Below are 24,147 nucleotides of genomic sequence, written 5' to 3'. Positions count from 1 at the left end.
GTACATAGATATAAAGTTAGATCTATAGTTATAGATCTATATATTCATCATACAGATAGATATAGATATTGTGTGTGTGTATATGCATGTATATATGTGTACATATATATATGTATACACACACACACACATACATACACACACACACACACACACACATTTTAGAAAGATACAAACATTATATATAATGTTTGTATCTCTCTATCCATAATAGACAGATATAGCTACTGTACATACATCTTTGTAGGTACATATGGCGATAGACAGATAGATAGGATGGATAGATAGATCTACAGGAATAAAAAGACATTTCTTTCTATCAATCACTGGCTCTCTTCTCTTCAGCATTTTTGCCTTAATCACCAAAACCTGTGATAAGCAGAATCCAAACCCCTTACCTGCAATAACAATAATAGAGAAAAATAGAAAAACAACCTTTCCCACCCCATCTGGGCAGTTTCCTCAAGTACATTTTTACCCACTTCTTTTGGAAATACTTCTATAGCTTTGTCTATCAGAAGATTTCAGAGCCCTTTACAAACTTTAATTAACCCCAACAAGCTCCCAGGCCAGCGTATTATCAATGTTTTACAGTTCTTTAAACAGTTCTTTAAACTGAGGCATAAAGAAGTTAGGCAACATGGCCCAGGTCCTCAAGGTATTCAGGCATTGTGGGCTAAATACCTTTGTTGATCTGGGCCCATGCCAACGGTCACACATCATGTCAGCAACAAGGCAAGAATAGATCTCAGATCCTCAGTCCTTGCTTTAACTACAAGACTATCCTTCCTCACACCATGTAGCTTTCCAACAATTCTGTTGGGAGATGGACAGATGACAAGATGATTTGTTCCATGGAAGCAGAGCATGTGAAATAAGATGCCTCTGATTTCCTCATTCATTAAAATGACCAAGAGGGATGGGGGGAAAAAATCTTATGTCATGGATAATGGAAAAACTCAGTCAATGCTCAGCTCCAGAATAGGAGAAGCAGGGACACTGACAAGAGTATAAGGAATCAGATTGCTTCTCTGGGGAGGGAGAAAAAGGCTAGTAGTTAGAGCATAGGAGCGAGAGCCAGGACCCCAGGTTATGTTTCAGAGAGGGAGTCTAGTGTACTGGTCAGAGATGGGACAATTAAAAATCAGGGCTTCTGGGTTCTCTTCCTGACTCATGGATAGAGTGTGGGCTAGTGGTTAGAGCAATTGAGAGTCAGGGCTCCTGGGTTCTATTTATGGGTTTGGGAAGGAGTGGTATCTAGCGGGAAGAGCAAGAATCCTGGCATCAGGTCCATTCTTATCCTTACCACTGACTTGCTGTGTGTCCTTGGGCAACTACCTAGCCATACTGTACCTCAATTGTTCATCTCTGTAATCATAGTTATAGGATTGTTGTGAAGCCAAATTAATTACAGTTTGCAACATGCGTTGAGATCTTTGGCCAAGGGGCAGTGTGGAAATGCAAATTATTCTTGTTTTTATTACTCATTACTGTGATCAGTTCTTTCTAAAAGAATAATTTGAATAAAAGGAAAGAGATTCTGTCACCACTGACTCAAACAGCTTTGATATCTTCTGACAAAAGACAGAGTTCCCCAACATGATCCCTTTCTATCTATTCTAGGTTTTTCACTCAGGTATTTATAAGGTGCCTCTCTCCTAACTCACTTTTTAGTGAGTTCTGGATCCCTAAAGTGACTACAATCCCAATTTCGTAAATCCTTGGCTACTCAGTTAAGGCCATTTCTCAGATTTACACTGTTTTCTGCGGACAGAAAAGTAGTATTCACTTAAAGGACATTATCATCAATAAATAAAAACCCTTTTTCCCGAGCCAGCCATTAAATCTGTTTAGTGATTCACCTTCTGAGTATAAATTAGCTCTTTCCTCTTTCAAGGTTCATTAGATGTGTTGTTAAAATAGCCAGCCCACTTTCTTCTTTCCTGCTGTAATTATTTTTAATTATAGGCCCAGATCCTGCAGCTGGGTCCACCTATAGGAAGTCCCTGCTGATCCAACAAAAGATTGAGGCCATATTTTACACTACTATCGGGCTTTTCATATGAAGATCTCAAAACCGGCTTATAGACATTCACCCCCTAGGAAGAAGTAAATTATTATTACACCCCATTTGCAAATGGGTAAATCAAGTCACAGAGAGGTTATATGGTTAGTAGCAGGTTATGAACTAAGATGGAGAGAGGTTGGAGTAGAACCCAGGTGTCCTAGCTCCCACTGCTATAACCGCTTGATTCACTTTTTCCTCTGAATTATTTTGTAGTAGTCCACCTCTAAAACCAAAATAGTGGTCAGTAAAGGTATCGGTGGTTAAAGGCAGGAGACACAGTAAAAAGATGTTACTTTTTTGAATGACTATTTCTTTTTAATAACCTCACATATAAAAATGAAAATTCCCAGCCTTGCTGGATCAGACAGTCCTGTACTCGAAAGCTGCCCTTAGGCTGTCTGAAGAGTTTAAGGGCTCACATTTTCAAGGGTCTCAGGCCCAGATAGGTGCGTACTAGGACTTTAAAAACCTGCTAAGTAGGTTAGGTATCCAGCTCCCATTGATTTCAATGGAAGTCAGGGTTCAATCCATGAAGTAACTAAGGTACCTACGCGTTAGGTATCTAAATCCCCAGGTGTGGCACCAAATCTCCTGCTTGGCTGCCACCTAACTTTGTAGGTACCTAAATTCACTCAGTGCCTAGCTTTCCTCTGTAAAAATTCCCTATGTGCCTAAGCTTTAGACCCTGGCATTCACTCACTGCTTCTCCACTGTCAGTGCTCTGCCACCTATCTCCCACCAAAACCTCAGAGTGACTCCGGAACTGGGGGAAGATAGGCATCCAGCTGCCTAAGTCATGTGCAGGGCACAATCCAGTAGGCTGCCTCTTAGCACATCTACTGGATTGGGTCCCATTCAAAAGCCAGCTGGAGGAGGAGGTAGTGGTACCCACTTTATAACTTTTAACTTATGTGGGAGACCCAGGTTTAATTCCCTCATCTGTCAGCAGGGAGAAAGGATTTGAATAGAGGGTGTCCCACCTCTCAGGAGCTGGGTCTAACCACTGAGCTGTGAGATATTCTGATGTGGGGCTCCTTCAATGTCTCCTGCTGAAGCTGTTCCACTGTGGATAAATAACAAGTGATTGGAGTAGGGAGACAGGTCCTCTCCCATCTTCCAGGTGGATCCCTAACCACAATACTATAGGGTCATTCCCTCTTTCTCTCTGATTGTTCCATGGGAGGAGCAGGGCTTAGCACCTCTTCCCCTCTCCCCCATCTGCTAGCTTAGGCAGCGGTCTGCCTCACATGTTGGCTTTTGTGGCTCACATTCTGAGGTACCTCTCTTTCCCCGTGTATTGTTAGTAGGGAATCTAGATGCCTAACCTGGCTTTATGGATCACAGTGTTGTTCCTGTGACTTTCTAGGCACTTAAAAGTTAGGTGTTATAACATTCAGCATTGCAATGCCTAAGTCCCTTCATGGATCCTACCCTAGGTGGCTAACTTGCTTAGCCACTTTTGAAATTCCCAGTAGGTGCCTATTTGCATATTTAGATATCTATATACTTTTGAAAATCTGGCCTCAAATGCAAACTAGGGTTGATCTTTTCTTTCTCTACAAGCATTGTTACAGCAGGGCCACTGTGTGTGGTGCTGAAGGGCTTAAAAAATCTTCTGCAATAAAATTCTAGCAGGTAGATCCCTGCTGCTGAGGTAAACTCAGGTGGCATTAATTGAGGGGGAATACTTCCAGGTGAAACTGCTGAATAATGCTAGCAACTAAGGAACCTGATGAGGTCAGCTAGTGATCCAAATATAAATGAGGAAGGGGGTTTTCTATTCTATGTCTCCATTTTGGTGGGGGGTGAGGGGGAAAAGAGGTACGCTTGTTTACTTGATTTAAGCCAAGTAAAAGAACTAGAAGGGAGCGGGGGAGAGAAGAAAGTCTCCAGAGATAGAGGATGTCCAAACAGTTTGCCAAACTCAGCTAATGTGAGGCTGGTAAAACCATTCATTCAGGGGCTCTATCTCAAAAGATCCCTGATCTTGCAAATGCTTAGATGCATGTTTAAGTTTAAGATGCAAATAGTCCTATTGACTTTCTTGGGACCACTATGTTCTTAAAGTTAAATAGTGCTTGACCTAGACTAGGGAAATTTGCACCAGTCTATATACAACACTATAGCTGCACTCCTACAAACCCCTAATACAGCTCCCTTTTTTTTTTTTTTTTTAAGGCTTTGGAGGAAGGAGTGGATGTATTTATAGGCAGCCATTTTCTTATTCAGTGATTTTAATGTGTGGAGTAGGTGCCCACAGCACAGGATAGATACCTATAGTTATATTTTGGAAGCTTGAGATGAAAATAGTAATGTAGACCTGTTCCCCAGTAGAAGCAAATCAGGGCTTCTACTGTTGCAACCCACCATGGTAACTCACTGGGATAAATTGCACTAGCTTGTACAAGCTCCATTTTATACCAGTGCAGCACATCTAGACTGGGGGTTTCACTGGCATAGCTTGACAGTTGCAAGACAAAATTAAAAAAAAAAAAAAACACAGTGTAGACAGAGCCTTACTGTTCACAGAATTGGGGTCAGGGAGGAGACATGTAGAAGATAAATAGAGAAGCAGAACTAAAGTAAGTGCAGGGGAACCAATAAATAGTCCAAATTAGTCCATCTGAAATAAGTGGGATTGTAGCACACCCATGAATGCAGGATCCCTTTTATAGGGGAGGTGGGGTTCATACCAGAGAACCAATGACTGATGAAGACCTGTCCCTGGTTTGACCCAGATTGATCTTGGGGACCAAGAGTAGAAAAGCATTGGCTGACAGTAACTATTGGTCTGGGAAATAGGAGGCGAGAGCATAGATTATGAAGATCTCTCTTTAACATCATCATAATCTGAGGAGCTAGCAAGTACAGAAGGGACCGATTTAAAATACCTGTTTATGTATGTTATGAAGCAGCAAACTTGGTTTAAAAAAAGACAGTTAAAAGCTGGACTTTTCTGTGCAATATTTATCAGTTGCTGATGGACTATTCAATTACTTGGCTGGACATCTAGTCACCTTACTGATCCGGATTCTCCATCATGTTAAACTTTGCAGCTGTAAATAAAACCACCCCATTTCAAACCCACAACCTTGCAAAAGTTGGACGTTTGTCATGATTTTGAGGCAGAAGTCCTAGGTTCCTCAAAAGTTAAGTGAACATTGCCTCGTACGTCAACATTGCAGCTATATGATCCGAGTCTGGAGTTGTAACAAAGCCTGAACCAGTCATACATCTTGTGGCTTTGGATTTCATCATAAACATTTCAGAGAGCTCCATCTGAGCCCACCACATCTCTTCCACACATTACCTGTCCCAGGGGTATACAACTGAAGAGCTCATAGTGAGCCAGACCCCCATGGAGGTCAACATTATTTACACCCACAGGAATGACCATTTATTAGGGTCAGCTTGAATGCCAAGGACTCCTAGTCTTTCCCATGGAAACTTTTAGGTTTTCCAGTAATGCTGTAATTATCACCCTGTCATGTCACAAAGTGAACAGGTTGGCAAACCTAGGTACTGAACTAAATAATCTGTGGCATAGTCTAAATATATAACAGTAATTAAGTCTGACAACTTAATATGCTATTGAAATTCAAATGTACAGTAGTAATCTACAATTAAGTAATCTTTTGTAATAGCACCCTGCCAGTTTGTAAGATTTCAGGTACAGTGCTGTGTACTGTTTGGTAGCAAAAATATTGACATAAGGAAAATGTATCCAGGCAATGATCTGACATACATTCAAATCAGCTACCACACTATGTGGAAAGATAGAATAAAGGCAATAATCATTTTCAGGCATTTAGCTGATGTCACCAGCAGATGTTCAGAAATGCCAGTGCATGCCCAGGAGGTGCTTTTTGTGCTGCTTCTCTGCCCCACATTTCAAATGTTTTTGGGCAGTTCTGTCACCTGAATTTAGGAATTGTCAGGATAGATTAGACCAGTGGCCCATCTAGGACCATATCAGTGTCTAGACAGAGAGAAGGTTCAATGCGTTTTACTTCCAGACCCAGATAATACTTCTGTTATCCCTGTTTGTTAAGCCACTTTATATAGGATTTGTAAGAGAGATGATTCACTATCCAATATCCTGTCTCTGACTGAGACGAGACCCTGCTTTTAGTCAGAGTCCCTAGTACAGTTTGGATTCTGCCATCTTTACTTGGAATAATGCCTTACTCAATGAGTAGTCCAATTAATAGTCACCTACTCAGATATTACAGTGATGGGCACTAATATAAGCACTTAGATGTTGATTGATAGAACATAAGTAAGGGAGGCAGAATCAGATCCTATCCAAACAAGAGATGGGGAAAGCAGACAATCTAGCACAGTATCTGAAAACTGTCCTTAAATAAAATGGGCCTGGTTTTCCTCTCACTTCCACCGATGTAAATCAGAACTAATTCCTTGAAGGCATCCGGTTAGTGTAAAATAAGAGGAGAATCAGAACTAATGTTTTCCAGGAGGCCTTCAACATGTCCTGCTTAAACCACTGGCTTATGTCTTGAGTTCCAAAACGCAGGCCATTTTGCTTTCCCCCTTTTCACTTTTGCTGCACATGTCCTATCCCATTTCTTTACAGCCTCCTTCAAGGGAAAAAAAACCCTCGGAGTGCAAATTGGCTCACTAGGGGCTTTGTGCCTAACAACACTATTACCAGCCCCGCTGCTCCTCAGAGGGTAATTATATTTTAGTTATGATGTCAATAAGTGGCTCCCAGGAGAGCTTTTCTTTTTTAATCCTTTGAAATTCTGAGTGAATAAAATGCAGCATGGAAAAGCAAACCAAGGCAAGAAATTTTCTATTTATAGGAAGTGCTTTGGGATTTTTACATTACAATGACATTTTTTTAGGCCTAGGTAAGTGCCTTTCTGCATGTGTCAGTCTCTGAACCATTGTCTTCCTGCCTTTACCTCTCTGGTCTCTCCCCGTGTTGTTGTTGACTGTTTCTGCAGAGGCAGTTGGCAGAGTGAGAACACCGGAGAATGAATCGGAGCCAAGTTATAAAAGGATCCCCGTCATCACAGAGCTGAGTAAGTTATTCTTTGGGAACATATTTCACACTAGCGATATGCGTACTGCATTATTTATTTACCCCAGGCCCCCTTTAAAATTCACAGACAAAAAACAACAAGCACTGCATGTCCAAGGAGCATTAAAAGGGTTGACTTAAATGTTAATTTGGTGGCTTTGAAGAAGTCAGGGGAAAAAAACCTATAACAGAGTATTACAAAATCCCCAGTGTGTAGTGAGTCTATTGACGAGAGAAAGGATACCCTGGTGGCTATGCAACTGACCTAGACCTCAGGAGATGTGGGTTCAGTTACTGGTTCTACTGCAGACTCCCTCTGGGACCTGGGCAAGTCCCTTAATCTCTCTGTGCCTCAGTTCCCCATCTGTAAAATTAGGGCTAGTAACACTTCCCTCTTTCATCTCATTTGTACTACACTGTCACCTAGAGGTCTCAGCCCACTGTCCAGAAAGACAATCCCTGTACCAAAGAGCATGCATGCAATCTAAGTACTGCCTGCCTCACAGGGATGTTCTGTGAAGATCATTCAGAATGACTGTGAAGGATTCAGACACTGCTGTGATGGGGTCCATATTAGTCTGGAGACAACTTGAGAGCTCAGCGCATTTTAGTATCAGACCCAGTGAATACGTCTGTCCTTCACATCCCATATTGTTCAGCCACTCTGGATTTCATTTATAACAGAGACAACCCACAATGCTTTTTCATGCTACTCTTGGCAGTTTCATCTTCATCCCCTGGTGATTACATACTAAATCCATTAATTAGAAACATGTGCAATGATTAACTGATTACTAGTAACATAGCAGGCAGTGTGACACCAGAGTGGTATGGCTGGGCTGCTAGTCTCCAGGGATGCGGATGTTTAGTTCCATTTAGAGTGCTGACACAAGGCAGTACTCATCAAATTAGCATAGTGTGTCGCTAGGCGTTCTGACTGGGCCCTGACTCCCTCAGCCACTATTTTGTTTGACACGATCCTTAAAAGTGCCAGGTGCACTGAACAACTCAGTGACAGTTCTGTCAATTCCAGAACCACCCTCCATTCATAACTGAGCCAGAACCAATGACCTACCCTTCCTTCTTGTCCATCTGTAACCATCTCTCAGGATCATCGCAGCACTGCTTATGGTAATCCTTTCAAAGCTGGATCCCCTGAGGCGGCGGTAGGAATGGCTGAGATGGTTTGAATAGGAGGTTTACTTGTTTGTCTGAGGTTTGACAATAATGTTGTTTTGTCTTATTTATTTATTTTTTATTTATTGTTTCTCCTATTTCCATGCTCCCCTGTGCTTCCCAGTTCCAGCTGGGGCAGGAAGTAAAAGTACGGAAAAGCTCCAAGGATGGCTGTGGTGGTGCTGCTTGTGACCTGGTAGTCATTACACTTGGAGTAACTGTTAATGAAGAATCCGGAGACATATTAGAAAAATAACAAAATTTCTATTAGGAGATTCTATTTGGCTGAGCTAATTGAAACTGCACCAGTTGGAGAGAGAGAAAAACGTAGCTCTCCACAGAAACCCGATCCTCCCCAAAGCTGCCCAAGGTCCAGTGACTGTACATTCTACCCATATAGGTCTCCATCCCTATAGTATATTATCAGCTCACATCCATTAATTTCATTAATTTACCCTCGCAACACCCCAAGATGTAGGGATGTATGGCTACCTCATCTTACAGAGGTAAATGAATGAATAAATGAGTAAATGAATTCTTTGCAAAAGTCTTCACTGCAGAGGATGTGAGGGAGATTCCCTCACCTGAGCCATTTCTTTTAGGTGACAAATCTGAGAAACTGTCCCAGATTGAGGTGTCAATAGAGGAGGTTTTGGAACAAATTGGTAAATTTAAACTATAATCAGTCATCAGGGCCAGATGGCATTCATTTAAGAGTTCTGAAAATACGAAATTGTAGAACTGCTAACTGTGGTATGTAACCTATCACTTAAATCACTTTCTGTACCAGATGACCTGGAGGATCGCTAATGTGACACTACTTTTAAAAAAGACTCCAGAGGTGATCCTGGCAATTACAGGCCAATAACCCTAACTTCAGTTCCAGGCAAATTGGTTGAAACTATAGTAAAGAACAGAATTATCAGACACATAGATGAACACAATTTGTTGGAGAAGAGTCAACATGGCTTTTATAAAGGGAAATCATGCCTCACCAATCTATTAGCATTCTTTGATGGGGTCCGTAAACATGTGGACAAGGGTGATCCAGTGGATATAGGGTACTTGGACTTTCAGAAAGCCTATCACAAAGTCCCTCACCAAAGGCTCTTAAGCAAAGTAAGGAGTCAAGGGATAAGAGGGAAGGTTCTCTCATGGATCAGGAGCTGGTTGAAAGACAGGAAACAAAGGGCAGGAATAAATGGTCAGTTTTCAGAATGGAGAGGTGTAAATAGTGGTATCCCTTGGGATCTGTGGGACCAGTGCTGTTCAACATATTCATAAATTATTTGGAAAAAGGGGTAAACAGTAAGGTGGCAAAGTTTGCAGATGATACAAATTACTCAATCCAAAGCTGACTGCGAAGAGTTAAAGGGATCTTGCAGAACTGGGTGACTGGGCAACAAAATGGCAGATGGAATTCAGTGTTGATAAATGCAAAGTAATGCGTATTGGAAAACATAATCCCAACTATGCATACAAAATGATGGAATCTAAATTAGCCGTTACCACTCAAGAAAAAGATCATGGAGTCATTGTGGATAGTTCTCTGAAAACATCCACTCAATGTGCAGCAGCAGTCAAAAAAGCTAACAGAATGTTGGGAGCCATTAGGAAAGAGATAGATAATAAGACAGTAAATATCATAATGCGACTATATCAATCCATGGTACCTCCACACCTGGAATACTGCATGCAGTTCTGGTCACCCCATCTTAGAAAAGATATATTAGAATTGGAAAAGGTACAGAGAAAGGCAACAAAAATGATTAAGGGGATGGAACAGCTTCCACATGAGGAGAGATTAAAAAGACTGGGACTGTTCAGCTTGGAAAAGAGACAACTAAGGGGAGATATGATAGAGGTCTATAAAATCATGACTGGTGTGGAGAAAGTGAATAAGGAAGTGCATAAAGAAGTGCTATTTAACCCTTCAAATAACACACAAGCCAAGGGTCACCAATGAAATTAATAGGCAGCAGGTTTAAAACCAGCAAAAGGATGAGATAACAGGCTCTGTGGATGAGGGGAAAGCAGTGGACGTTTATTCCTTGACTTTAGCAGAGCTTTTGATACGGTCTCCCACAGTATTCTTGCCGGAAAGTTAAAGAGATATGGGCTGGATGAATGGACTATATGCTGGATAGAAAGCTGGCTAGATCATTGGGCTCAACAGGAAGTGATCAATGGCGCCATGTCTAGTTGGTAGCCGGTATCAAGTGGAGTGCCCCAAGGGTCGGTCCTGGGGCCAGTTTTGTTCAATATCTTCATTAATGATCTGGAGAAGACGTGGATTACACCCTCAGCAAGTTTGCAGATGACACTAAACTGGGAGGAGTGGTAGATATGCTGGAAGGTAGGGATAGGATACAGAAAGACCTAGACAAATTAGAGGATTGGGCCAAAAGAAATCTGATGAGGTTCAACAAGGACAAGTGCAGAGTCCTGCACTTGGGACAGAAGAATCCCATGCACTGCTACAGACTAGGGGATAAGTGGCTAGGCAGCGGTTCTGCAGAAAAGGACCTAGGGGTTACAGTGAATGAGAAGCTGGATATGAATCAACAGTGTGCCCTTGTTGCCAAGAAGGCTAATGGCATTTTGGGCTGTATAAGTAGGAGCATTACCAGTAGATCAAGGGATGTGATCATTCCCCTCTATTCAGCATTGGTGAAGCCTCATCTGGAGTACTGTGTTCAGTTTTGGGATGTGGAAAAATTGGAAAGAGTCCAGCGGAGGACAACAAAAATGATTAGGGGGCTGGACCACATGATTTTTGAGGAGAGGCTGAGAGAACTGGGATTACTTAGTCTGCAGAAGAAAAGAATGAGGAGGGATTTGATAGCTGCTTTCAACTACCTGAAGGGGGGTTCCAAAGAGGATGGATCTAGACTGTTCTCAGTGGTACCAGATGACAGAACAAGGAGTCATGGTCTCAAGTTGCAGTGGGGAAGGTTTAGGTTGGATATTAGGGAAAACTTTTTCACTAGGAGGGTGGTGAAGCAGTGGAATGGGTTACCTAGGGAGGTGGTGGAATCTCTTTCCTTAGAAGTTTTTAAGGTCAGGCTTGACAAAGCCCTGGCTGGGATAGTTTAGCTGGGGATTGGTCCTGCTTTGAGCAGGGGGTTGGACTAGATGACCTCTTGAGGTCCCTTCCAACCCTGATATTCTATGATTCTAAGTACAATGCAGAGTCAACCTTTGGAATTCATTGCCAGGGGATGTTGTGAAGGCCAAAAGTATAACTGCATTCAAAAAAGTATGAGTTAAGTTCCTGGAGGATAGTTCCATCAATGGCTATAAGCCAAGATGGTCAGGGATGCAACCCCATGATCTAGATGTCCCTAAGCCTCTGATTGCCAGATGCTGGGACTGGATGACAGGGGATGGATCTCTTGACAATTTCCCAGTTCTGTTCATTTCCTTTGAAGCATCTGGCATTAGATACTGTTGGAAGACAGGATACTGAACTAGATGGACCATTGGTCTGGCCCAACATGGCCGTTCTTTTGTACAGAAGGAGATCTGAGGTATAGAGAGATCTCATGACTTTGCTTAAGGTCATGTAGGGAGTCTGGGGCAGAACCAGAAATTGACCCCAGCTCTCCTGAGTCCCAATCCAGTGCCTGAGCCACAAGACTATCCTTATTTATATCCTCAAAACATCTTACCTATTGTCCTGATGCTGCCTTATCACAGCTTAACTTCCCATAGGTGCCAGGAAGCAGCAGAAATCATGAAAGAAGGTTGAGCTCTGAGGGTTCCAGCCTGATTTGATCAGTGTTCTGTCCCATGTCTTGGTACTGCTAGTTTGGAAGTGATTATAAAGCTTAGGTTTAGGGCATGATGCCTCACTTAGATTGTAAGCTCTTCGGGGCATTGACCATCTTTTTGTACAGCACCTACCACCATAGGGTACTATCCATGACTGGGATTTCTAGCCAATATTGCAATAGAAATAATAATCAAATAATAACACCTGTCCTACCAGCATCTCAGACCTATGGACCACTCTGACACTTGAATTTCCCATAGTCATGCTTTGATATTCACTTGTGCTGTGGTTTGTTTTTTTTTATGTCTCTGGTCTCCCAGCATCTCAGAATGTATTGAGCAGGCTGCTATGATCCAGCCCCACTGAGGAGAGAATATGTTGTCAAGCTGATGGCTTGAGACAGGCAATGGACCAAGTGCACAATTCCCTCCAGGATTCCATGTGGCAGTGGAGGGGAAAACACCTGCAATCAGTTGACATGGCTTTGCACTGTAGTCATGTTAGATCTTTGACACAGTAACGAATTGAGGCCAGTCCCTTAGCACATGCTTCTCTGCCCCCACTGTGGCCTAGAACAGATTGGGAATCTGCAGACTCAGGGGTGTAAGGTAGGAAGGCAAATGCCCTCAAGAGTTTAAGACCTGAAAGCACAAAAACAGCTGTCTTGCAAAAAGTCCGTCATATAGCCCTCAGTCCAGTGACGCACTTATGCCTGTGCCTACCTTTAAGCACGTGACTAGTTCCAAGCCAATGGAGGAATTACTTGTGTGCTTAAAGTTAGCCATATGCATAAGTGCTTTTTTGGATCAGGTCTGTGGCTAACCTCTGGTCACTGCTGGGTACGACATACCAGTGTCAGCAATAGGACATCCATTACCAATGTTGCCATCTACCAAAGGCATCTTCTGGATACCGGTCACACACCGCTCAAAACCTGCCAAAAGAAGCATCTTAGTATCCCTTAATATCTTAGACCCTTAGTATCTTTGGGTGAAATCCTGGGCCAACTGAAGTCAATGGGAGTTTTGACATTAATCTCCATGGGGATGGGATTTCATCCTCTGTCTTTTAGATTGCCATCTCTTTTGGGCAAGGCTTGGCCTTTGCTCTATGTCCGTACAACACTTAGCACAATGGAGTCCTGACTGTGATGGCCTCTAGGAGCTGCCACAATATAACTGGTAAATAGTACATTCCTAGGCGCTCTTCAGTCACCACCTACCAAATGAAGCCCATTACAGACTCCCAGCTCCCACACAGGCATAAGAAGACATCAGCAGACCCAATTTCTACATTGAAAAATGCTCTCCAGGAACTCAGACCCATTGTATTAAAAGTAGCCAAGCCATTTCCTCAGGGTTCTCATCAGCAATATGATATCTCAATTGATTCAGCATTGCCAAGCTTGGCTGGCCTCTGCTGTAATTACTGTGAGATCATGATGATATCCCTGTGAAGTACTAAGCTTGCCCTCTCCTGGCACTTGCTGAGCCATGAGGCATGTTAGACCAAACCACGGGCTTTGCAGCGCCAGCATAGATCCTGAGTACCCACGAAGGAAATAGACATGGATATAGCTGTTGGAGGATCATTCCCACATCTGGAGAGTTGTATTACTGCCCTTATACTCTGATCGGCTGCTGCTTTTCCCTGACTTATGGGGACATGAGGAGGAGTATTCAAGGAAGGGAACTAGCCAAACCAGCCACCTCCCATCAGGCTGATCGAAAGCCCATTGAAGTCAATAGAATGTCTCACTGAGTGCCATGGGCTTTCGTTCAGCCCCAGGAACTGGCTGACAGAGCTTGGATTTCCAACGCAACAAACTTCTGATTTGCTCAGCTACTCCCTCAAACGCAGGATGACTGGACATTCCTCTGAAGTTACAGCAGCTAGAAACCCCTAGCACAAGAGGCCAATAAGTGAAACAAAAACATAGACACAATAGCAACCCCCCTAAATGGGAAAGAAAAAACAAAACAGGTTGTTTCAATCTATGCTAGTATGTCCATGGTTTTTATACCCAGATTCTTAAGGGTCCATCAATGGAGCAATGCTGATTTATACCAGTTGAGGGTCTGACCCCCGAAAATCTAGGTTTGGTTAAATTTCTGTGTACGGAATACATTGGCGTTATCATTCAGCAGAGTCACCAGGTATCAGAAGTCTTTCAACAGCAGTGTGAAACTGGCCAATTTTAGTCATCTGCTTTAAGTATCTGTTCAAATGCCTCCTAGCTCTGCAGGGCACAAAATACATTAATCAGTAATCACAGAAAGGTTACTTGTTAAGGTTTTATTTTTAATGGAAAAAATGGGTTCTTGGTCTTCATTCCTTTGCTCATTCTGTCCCACTCCAGCTGTGTTGCTGTCACTCATCAACATTCTCACTGGCATCACTGGAATACTAGCATATACCTAGTGCATTCAGCAGCACAGCAGGTGCCTTCTGCCTGGATGGTTTTACACAGTCAATTAAAAATAAAAAAGAAAGTTAAAGCAATGCCATTTTTTATTATGAGGATTTCTTCAAGAACTATCTGTTGGCTCTTAAATATGGGCAAGACTGACAGACGGCCTAACGTCCCACCATGTCCAATAACATAAGAGCTGGTGGAGCGGGAGTTTCAAAAAATTAACTAGACACATTTAAACACACAGCAATTTTTTTTCTTTTTTATGATTGTATAATTAACCAGTGGAACTCACTGCTACATGATACTGAGGCATTATGGGTAAAAGTTTCGAAAACATTTAAGTGACTGGGAAGCTAAAGTCCCTTTTTCAAAAAGTGACTTGGGAACTTAGGAACCTAAGACTTAGGTCATTTTTGAAAATGGGACTTTAGTTCCTAAGTCATTTGGGTGCTTTGGAAACTTTTACCCCATGTCACTAAGGTCTGGGTTCTTGGTGTGATAAGCTTTTGCCCCAGTGCACAACTGGTCAGGTTCATTAAACACTTTTTTTCTCTTCTTCCTCTAAAGCAAAAAGGTTTTGGCTAGTGCAGGAGACAGGATAATGAGCTGGGTTAGATGAATCATTGTTCTGTTCTCATCCTGTATGATAACTACAGTGTTTTTAAAATCTTTAGTGTTCCTTCTTTTATTTATTTATTGACTGATTGATTGATTCTACAGATGCTACATCGAATGTCCAGTTCATTGATCACCACATTAGCAGCACCTCTCAGATCCCAGGACAGGAGCTGGATCTCACCACCACCTTTTCCAGTGGAGCTATCTTCTCAGATAGCTTTTTGGATTCTCTCTTGTCCACTGTAAGTACATCACTGACTCCTGTAACTGGTTGCCTCATAAACAACTACTCGCTAGGACAGGGACAACCGATCAAGGAACATAGCAATTACCATATGGAATAAATCCACTAAGTCTCCCATCCTGCCTCCAAAAACAGCCAATACCAGCAGCTTCAGACCAAGGTGCAAGAAACCCTGCAATAGGCAGTGATTGGATTAGTTAGAGCTTGGCTTATGCCCTAATGCAGGAAGGCTTATAGCTCTTCCAAAACTCTTGTATATTTTTAATCCTTTACATTTTATAGCTCTAGATATTCCTGTTATCCAGAGAAATGTTTACTCCTTTTTTGAATCCTGTTCTTGGCCTCAATGATATCTTGTGGCATTGAGTTCCACAGGGTTATGGGAATCCGGAGAACCATAAGTTCCAAGAGACATCTCATTCAGCGCACACCATTATCAGCACTTTCATTCTCTACGCCCAGGGTTCTCAAACGTCATTGCACCGCAACCCCCTTCTGACAACAAAATTACTACACGACCCCAGGAGAAGGAACCAAACCCTGAGCTTGCCCAAGCCCCACTGCCCTGGGTGGGGGTGAGCCCAAAGCCTGAGCCCCATTGCTCCAGGCGGGGAGGGCAAATCCAAATCCCAAGGGCTTCAGCCCCAGGCAGGGACCTGTAATCTGATCCCTGCCACCCAGGGCTGAAGCCCTTGGACTTCAACTTCTGGCCTGAGCGGTGGTGCTCGAGCTTCGCTTCAGCTGCAGGCCCCAACAAGGCTAATGCCAGCCTTGGCGACCCCATTAAAAGAGGTTGTCCCGACCCACAGTTTGAAAACCGCTGCTCTACGCTATATAAATAAGAGTTAGCTGGAGAGTTATTTTATAGTGTTTTCATTAGAGGTTTTTTTTTTTTTTTTTTTTTTTTAAAGAATCCTTACTTGCTGTAAAAGATATTTAGGGTTAGTTTGACACTTTTTTTAGCATGATTTAGATCAGGAGCAAGTTCTTCCTGTGAAGGGAAATGTATTAATTCAAACCATCATTACCTTTGACACCAATTGGACCCTTTGTTTGAAATCACAATAGTAATGCCAAAAACTGCATGGCCCATGAAGACTCAAACTTCTTGCTCATCCATGGGAGGGAGGGACAGGGGGAGTGGGGGAAGGTACTTCCAGGTCCGGCTTAAGATGCATTGGTGAGCTGAAGTGTGGGGGGAAATTTGCACAACCACTACCCTGGTATAACTGATGTGGGGATAAACAGAACACTTCATTCTCCAGGGATGTCCGTCTGGCACCAGCATGGAAATTCAATTGGGCTGGATTGCAAAGTGAAGTCAATGGGAGTCATTCTATTGACTTCAGTGGGCTCTGTATCATGCCAGTGGTATGTTTTCTGCAAAGAGATTTAGGTGTACAACTAATGCTACATGTGTTGCCACAATCATAAACCCTATGTGGTCCAGATGTCTGCAAGCCACATCAGATTAGGACCCTTACAAAAGAGGTAAAGTTTTGAACCTGCAAAAATTGTTGGCAATGACTCTGTATAACATTTGTATCTTTAAGAGTGTGTTTAACATGGTAGATGGGATTGAAAATATAAGGAGAGCAGAGAGAACATGTCAGTTCCCCGCCCCCATAACATACGCATGTTAGATTGCTGACAGAAGTGAGTGATACTGATGGTAGTGACACAGATGATGGAAAGTGTGGGGCAGTTAAGCCAACATTTTGTCAGCAAGACAGCAGCTCAATTCATAATAAGTCTGCGTCTCCCGAACTGGCTGCCCTTCTTTCTTAACTGTGCCACCTCCCATCCCCCTCGACCTTCGGTGCTGCAGGCAAGTTACACGTGACTTGCCTTGGATTCAGGTGTAACAAGATACTGCTTGGGTGGCAGTTTTAAAGAAATTGAATAAATACACAGCAAACCTCTTGAAGGGATAAGCAGTCCGAAAAAAAAGAGTGTCAAGTCCAGTTATGCTTTCCTGAGAAGGCTCCAGTGTTAGGAAAAGTATTATATTGCTGCTAGTCACTGATATGTCAGTCAGCCTGACTGTAATTAAGGATTGCTGGTGTCAAGTGTAAAAGTAACTTGAGATCTAGCATGACCTGTCTTAAAGGATAAAATTTCACTCAGGCTTCAGATCCCAAGTCAGTCCTGGAATGATCAACTCTCAGGTCTAATTTTTCAGCAGGAGAATGTCTTTGGTCAGATTCAGCTGGTCATTAAATGTAGAGAAGGAGGAAAAGAGACATGATATTGTTTAGTCAGGCATAGGGCTGGGAAAAGCAAAGCAAGCAAATGAGAATAAAGACTAGAGGAAAGCATTCAGCCATTAAATATCATCTCCGCTTTCCCATCATTGTGAAGATCTGCTGAAAGTTCCTGGGTTTTTGAGGCTGCCTGAGAGCCAACTTGTTCTTTTCCTGTAACTGGAAAGGACGGTGCTAGAGAGGCCAGTGTGGCGGAAAAGCAACAACAGTAGATTCCGTCAAGTGAAGCATAACCCCCTCGGAAGTCCAAAGTAGAAATGGCTCTCGCGCTAACCTGATACTTGATGGCTAGCTGGGCAGAAAAGAGCTATATAGTGCAAGAAGAGAGAAAGGATGGTTTTGTAGTTAAGGCACTAAAAAGAGAGGGGCAACTCATGCAGGGCCAGGTTTGCAAATGCTCAGCACCTACAATTGGTCTGGATTTTCCATCATGCTTAGCACCCAATGTGGAGTTGATGGGACTAACTGGGTAACTGCTCAATAATGTGAGACTAGGGTTGACAGCCTGTCCTGTCCTAGGCAGTGGCATTCCAAGGGCATCCACACTCTTCAGGCCATAACCAAATAACAGATGGAGAAGTCAGTAGTGTCTCCCCCTTTCATCACAAGAACTTGGCTCCTTTACTGTGAGCTTGGAGATCCATTTTATGCACGCTGAAACTTGCCTGCTTGCATATACTCTTACACATCTCTTTACTTGTTTTGCCCCTTTCAAACTTCTACAGTATAACTGAGCAAAGAAAGTACAGAATGAGGGTGACATGCAAATCCTATTAATTCACCCAAGTATGGAAATACAATTCTTTTGATGTCAAAAAGTACAGCAACGATATGTTAAATAGCTCAGCGCTCTTCAGTTAAATATGTAAAATGCAGATTCCTCTGGAGCAGTATCACTTCAGAATAACCCTGCACTAGAGCTCCTTACTTTAAAAGGCTGATAATTACTCTAACAGCATTATAGCCTTTTGCCCAACAACGTGTTCATATGTTCTTAAGCGGATTTGAGTTTAGCTTGGATTTAGTAACACCATTCCTTCTCCACAGCTTGTTTAGTTTTTCCTCCTGAGAATGCAGGTGACAGATTCCATAAGATTGCTACATGTGGGAAATGAGTTTTTGAGAAAGAGAGTAGAAATTAAATTATTTGATGCATTGAGATTATGGACAGAGGGAATTGATTCAGATAAACATAAGAAAAATGCTACCCTTCACCCCATTTGAATTTGAACCACACGCTTTTTTTTTTTTTTTCATGTTTGCAAAAGCTCAGTTGTCTTCCCCATCCCCCTACATCCCCCCGTTTCAGGGTGTGCTTTACTGTTTCTCCAGAGAGCCTCCTTCTCTAGGTTAAATGGCTGGTCCTGATTCTCCTTGTGGAGTTGCTTACCTTGTGAAGAGTGTGTTTCAGAAGCTATCTTTCTGAGCTGGTAGTATTTTTTGCCCACTATTATTGGTATAAATGAATTCACAAAGTGTGAGACAATAGAGGATCAGGCCCACTCCGTCCTGCAGAGTTTGGACTATACACTTATTAATAAAAAGTATTCTATTTTGCCACTCTAGGGTGATATTTTGAAAGCTCTATGTGTTAGTTCTGTCTTCACTAGTCTTCTTCCAAAACAGAGGGCCCATGAAACTAAAGCGCCCTGCATAACTTAAAAAAATATAGCCACATAATTAGGGTGCTGTATTTGGAATCAGAAGACCTGGGCTTTCTTTCCATTACTATCACTGACCTCTCTGTGACCTTGGGCAAGTCTTTTCACTACTTGCTGCCTCTGTTTCCCCTTTAACCCATTGTCTGACTTGTCTATTTAGACTGTAATCAGAGATAGATGGGAATTTGTCAACTAAATATTGTTTCATTGGAAAATACAAATTCATCAAAACCAAAACTTTTCTCAGAAAAGGGTTAGTTTCAATGAATTTCCTGTTTTGAAAAAAATTTAAAAATAAAAGTTTCAAAATTGCCAAAATGTCCCCTTTTTGACATTTTCTAAGTGAAGTGTTCCATTTTTTGACTCCAAACAACTTTTTGTTTAGAAATTTAAGATAATTTATTGCAAAAAGCATTTAAGAAAATAAAAAGCTCAAAATTGAAACGAAATGTTTCTGTTGATCCAATTCAATTTCACACACTCCTCCCTTAGATTTCTGGTTCATTAAGATTGCTGAGATTTTTTTCATCTTTTGTCCTGATTCAGGACAGGAATTCTTTTTCGTTTTCATCTAATTTGTGGAGGAGGGGGTGGCATGGCTGGTGAGGTAGGGGGGAGAAGTCCCATTTTCTGACCAGGTCTAATCAAAACACTGGAGCACACACTGTGGAGAATAATCCTGCACTGGCAGGGATTGCTGTACTAGAGATACCCAAAGGTCATTTCCATCTTAAAGTGATAGGGTGATCGCTTTTGTCAGCCTGACAAGAACTGGAGGTTTTCCTGTCTGATGTAACCTTCCTTTCCAGACCTACTGTAACCACCACATCTTGGCTCTGCTCCAGACTCTGGTGACGGGTGGGACAAGCCCTGAACTGGAGGAACAGCTAGCAGAGAAGAATATGCTGAGTGGCAGTTTCAAAAGCATGGCATACGTGGCCCCCAGAGCTAGGTGCAAACTTGCGCTTGTGCCACTGTCCAAGAGACTGTTAACGGATTCCCAGGTGAGTTATAGCACAGTCTTGGTAGTGTTGCCCTTTGTGGGCTTGGTTCTGATCTCACACTGGTGTCAATTAGAAGTAACTCCCCTGAAGTCAATGGAAACCCAGTATTGAGAGTACAATCAGGTCCCATATCACTATCAGTGCAGCAGTGTGAACAGACTAACCTGTGTATATGACATGTCCTGTATCTCAGTGTTTTATGGGGTAAATATTTCATGACCTCTCACTGAATAGTGAGTTGGTTACCAGGTGCAGTCAGTAAATAGCTCCTTCCTTATCCAGCCTCACCACCTATGCAGCCTGATGCCAACTTCTATTACTACTTGGCAACAGTGGGCCAGATCCTCAGATGGCTGTAAATTGTCTGATTTACACCTGCCGAAGACCTGTTTCAGTACCACTAAGATACAAGTGCACTTAGTTTGGGCCACACCTGTATCGCAGGATAAATCGTCCTGCCTCTTCAGTCTTTTGTATTATGTCATGTGCTGACAAGTACCATTGCATACAAGTGCAGGGTGGCCTGAGGGTTATACGGCAACACATTATGCAACAAGCACCATTTCCACTCCATGAAACAATGTCACTAACTAAGGAATAGCACAGGCTAGCAGTGATGCAGGATCAAGAGTGGGACTCAAATTCAGATGCCCGTGTGACACAGCCCTGAGATAGCCCATGAGTGGCCAATGGTGACCGTCTCAACAATATCCTTTATTTTTACAGCAAGATATTTCGGAACTTTAATAAGAATATGACGAGATACAAAATATCCCATGATTCACTTGTGTAGCTGAGATATTGGCTGTCCTAATATGATATTTAGTATCAGAGGGGTAGCTGGATCTGTAAAAAGCGACAGAGTCCTGTGGCACCTTATAGACTAACAGACGTATTCGAGCATGAGCTTTCGTGGGTGCACCCAGATGTGCCTGACAAAGTGGGTATTCACCCATGAAAGCTTATGCTCCAATACGTCTGTCAGTATATAAAGTGCCACAAGACTAATATGATATTGACTCTCTGGCCTCCTGCAAGTCTCAGAGTGAAATATCACTTGAATCACCCTCTATCAACTTATCCTCTTGTTGTTCTCTTACCAAAATGCTGGTGCCTACTGACCAGGGCCTGGCTTAGATGTGTCTCTTTCTCTTCCAAAGATACCTGGCTTCCTTTGGCCCTGATTGCTGTCCACGATCATCTCTCCAGTGGTCATTATTGTCTCCTTCATACAAATCCACAAGGGCCAATGGAGGGGGGTGGGAGGTGAGGAATCCTGGCATGTACCATGTACCAAAGCTAGTGAATATGACTCTCAAGGCTAGGCAATGATCATCCTTATTAAGCATTTTGAAAACCACTCTCCAAATTAAGGCCTTGATTCAGCAAAGCCCTTCAATCAATGGGACTTAAGCAAGTGCTTAAAGTTAAGAACCTGCTTATGTACTTTGCTGAATCAGAGTCTAATTTCTTTGGCTTGGCTTTTCTCTGGCTGCTGAACGTGAAACACAACCATTCCCACATGCTCTAGTGGAGATATAAGACTGAGGTGACATATGTAAAATTCAGGATCATTAAATTGGATCTGAATCTGTGACTAAGGATGTCAGATATCCTTACTTAATATTACTTAGATTGTAAACTCTTTGGGGCTGGGTCCTTTTTTTATTCTATGGTTCTACAGCACTAAGCACTATGGGGTTCTGGTCTATGACTGGGGCTCCTCGGTACTACAGAAATACCAATAATAATAAATCTGCTAATCGACTGATCTCACCAGAGGGCTCAACGACCACTCCAGCTAAGAGTACTTTTTGTTCTCTCACTGCAGGATTCCTTTGGAGACATTTACTGCAAAGCATTAGACTTGTTTGGAATCCTTTGCTTTGGACTCTACCGTCTGACAGAAGAGCCCAATCCATACAGGAATAGGGAAGTGCATTTTATTTGAAATTATGTTTTATATTTACTTTGGTATGAGCTGGGCAAGAAAGATCCAAAAAATATCTGTTTAATCAATCATAATCATAATGCAGCAATTATTTTAGCTGGTGGGAAAGGAGATATAATCAATTTTGGAGTGCTCATGAAAATAAAGGAGTCACAGCATTCACTAGTTACATGTGCAGTGCAGGCAGATGAAGCTTTCATGTGGCTCTAACAAGACACCTAAGTCTTGATTTGCAGCTCAGATGCTAACCTTAATCTTAAACTAGAGCAGCCCCATCTGTTCCAGTGCTGTGCCTCCATGATATCCTAATTCTGGTCCCTTCCCCAATTCTGAGTCAAGCTAAGCACCCTTGTTATGGCTCTGGGTATCCCCTGAACAGAGACCTTTAGACATATCTAATTCTGTGGTGGTTACGGTGCCTACTATGGGCTAGCATGAGAGACAAAGATGCTTATTTAATGTCTGATTATTCTTTACATGTGAACACTGGCCGTTAGCAAGAGGCCAGAGTGTGACATTAGTGGGGTTGTCCAAATTCATAGATTCCACAGATTTTAAAGTCAGAAGAGAGCACAATAATCATCTAATCTGATCTCCAACATGACCAAGGCCAGAGAATCCCACCCAGTGATTCCTAAAATGAGCCAAAAATGTTGGTTGAACTAGAGCAATTCTCTTAAAAAGACACCCACTCTCCAAGTGATAAAGCACTTTATCACATCCCTTGGTAATCTCTTCCAGTGATTAATTAACCTCACTTAAAAACTTACATCTTACTCCTAGGTATAAATGAGGGCAGAAGAAAGCCCTGTGAATGGTACTGTATAGTATGCATCTTCTAATTCAGGGGGTGATAACCTTCAGCATGAGGCCCAACAGGGTAATCCGCTGGTGGGCACGAGACAAATTGTTTACATTGACCGTCCACAGGCACGCTCCCACGCAGCTCCCAGTGGCTGCGGTTTGCTGTTCCCAGCCTATGGGAGTTGCGGAAAGCAGTGGGCTGCAGAGACGTGCTGGCTGCCGCGTCCCACAGCTCCCATTGGCCGGGAACAGTGAACCGTGGCCCCTGGGAGCTGCAGGGGGTGGGGAGCCTGCAGACAGTCAATGCAAACAAAATGTCTCACGGCCCGTCAGCAGATTACCCTGATGGACTGCATGCCAAAGGTTGCCAACCCCTGTTCTAATTATTCAAAAGGATTTTTCAAGTGCAGTTAGACATTGCAAAAAGCTGATATTCCCTAGCTGTCCTGAGCATTACTTAGCAAAGGTCAAAGGAGCCCACACAGTTGTTGGATTCTCATGTTCTGGTGCTTTTCCAGGTATGTAATTGCTCGTCCCCCAAATGATTTCAAGATGTTACCTACGGATATGCTGTTTTGCGTTGTCCCATTCAGCACCACAGCAACTAGTGACCTGTCAGTTTGTGAGGAGGATTTTTCACCAAGGAGGCATCAGAACCATATGGACAGCTCCAGAAAGCAGAATGAAGTATTATTGTGATGTATTCCCTGGAAATAAAAAAGAATGTATTGGTTACTAAGACCCCACAATGAGCTTTCTTGGTCATTTTTTCCTAGGGATGTAGCAGGCAGTTTGAAATGCTTAAACACTGACATGAGCAACTGTGTAACCACTCAGGCTGGGATTTTCAAAAGTGCCTACAGAAGTTAGGCATCCATGTTAACCTTTGACCCATGACCTGAACTCAGATGATCAGGTAAATAATCATTTACATCTTAGCAAGCATCTTAACTCTTTCTAAATTAACACCAATGAAACTCAAGTTCTCATGCAAAGTAGGAGTAAACAAAGAAAAGTAAGGATTATTTTCAAATAGGCTTTGCAGTAGACCTGGGGCACAGTATTTAGCTTGGGGCCTAGTAGTAGTAATTCTTAGAATGAGGCCACATTAGGCCTAATGTA

The 24,147-nt window shown here is 42.6% G+C and overlaps 1 protein-coding gene across 1 annotated transcript in view; it reads left to right on the top strand.

Moving 5' to 3' along the window:
- Positions 1–23,726, top strand: part of KCNU1 (potassium calcium-activated channel subfamily U member 1) — a 74,488-nt gene extending 50,762 nt beyond the window's left edge. The window contains exons 20-24 of the mRNA XM_054019623.1: positions 7,036–7,113; positions 15,200–15,339; positions 20,076–20,270; positions 22,102–22,208; positions 23,544–23,726. Of these exons, the coding sequence (XP_053875598.1) occupies positions 7,036–7,113; positions 15,200–15,339; positions 20,076–20,270; positions 22,102–22,208; positions 23,544–23,724 (701 nt within the window). The 3' untranslated portion in view covers positions 23,725–23,726. The remainder of the gene's footprint in view (positions 1–7,035; positions 7,114–15,199; positions 15,340–20,075; positions 20,271–22,101; positions 22,209–23,543) is intronic.
- Positions 23,727–24,147: the final 421 nt, after the last annotated feature.

This window comes from Malaclemys terrapin, chromosome 2 (genome assembly GCF_027887155.1).
Source record: "Malaclemys terrapin pileata isolate rMalTer1 chromosome 2, rMalTer1.hap1, whole genome shotgun sequence".
NCBI classification, from domain to species: Eukaryota; Metazoa; Chordata; order Testudines; family Emydidae; genus Malaclemys; species Malaclemys terrapin.
The sequence above is the reverse complement of the archived record's forward strand: the minus strand, read 5'-3'. Positions and strand labels throughout refer to the sequence as shown.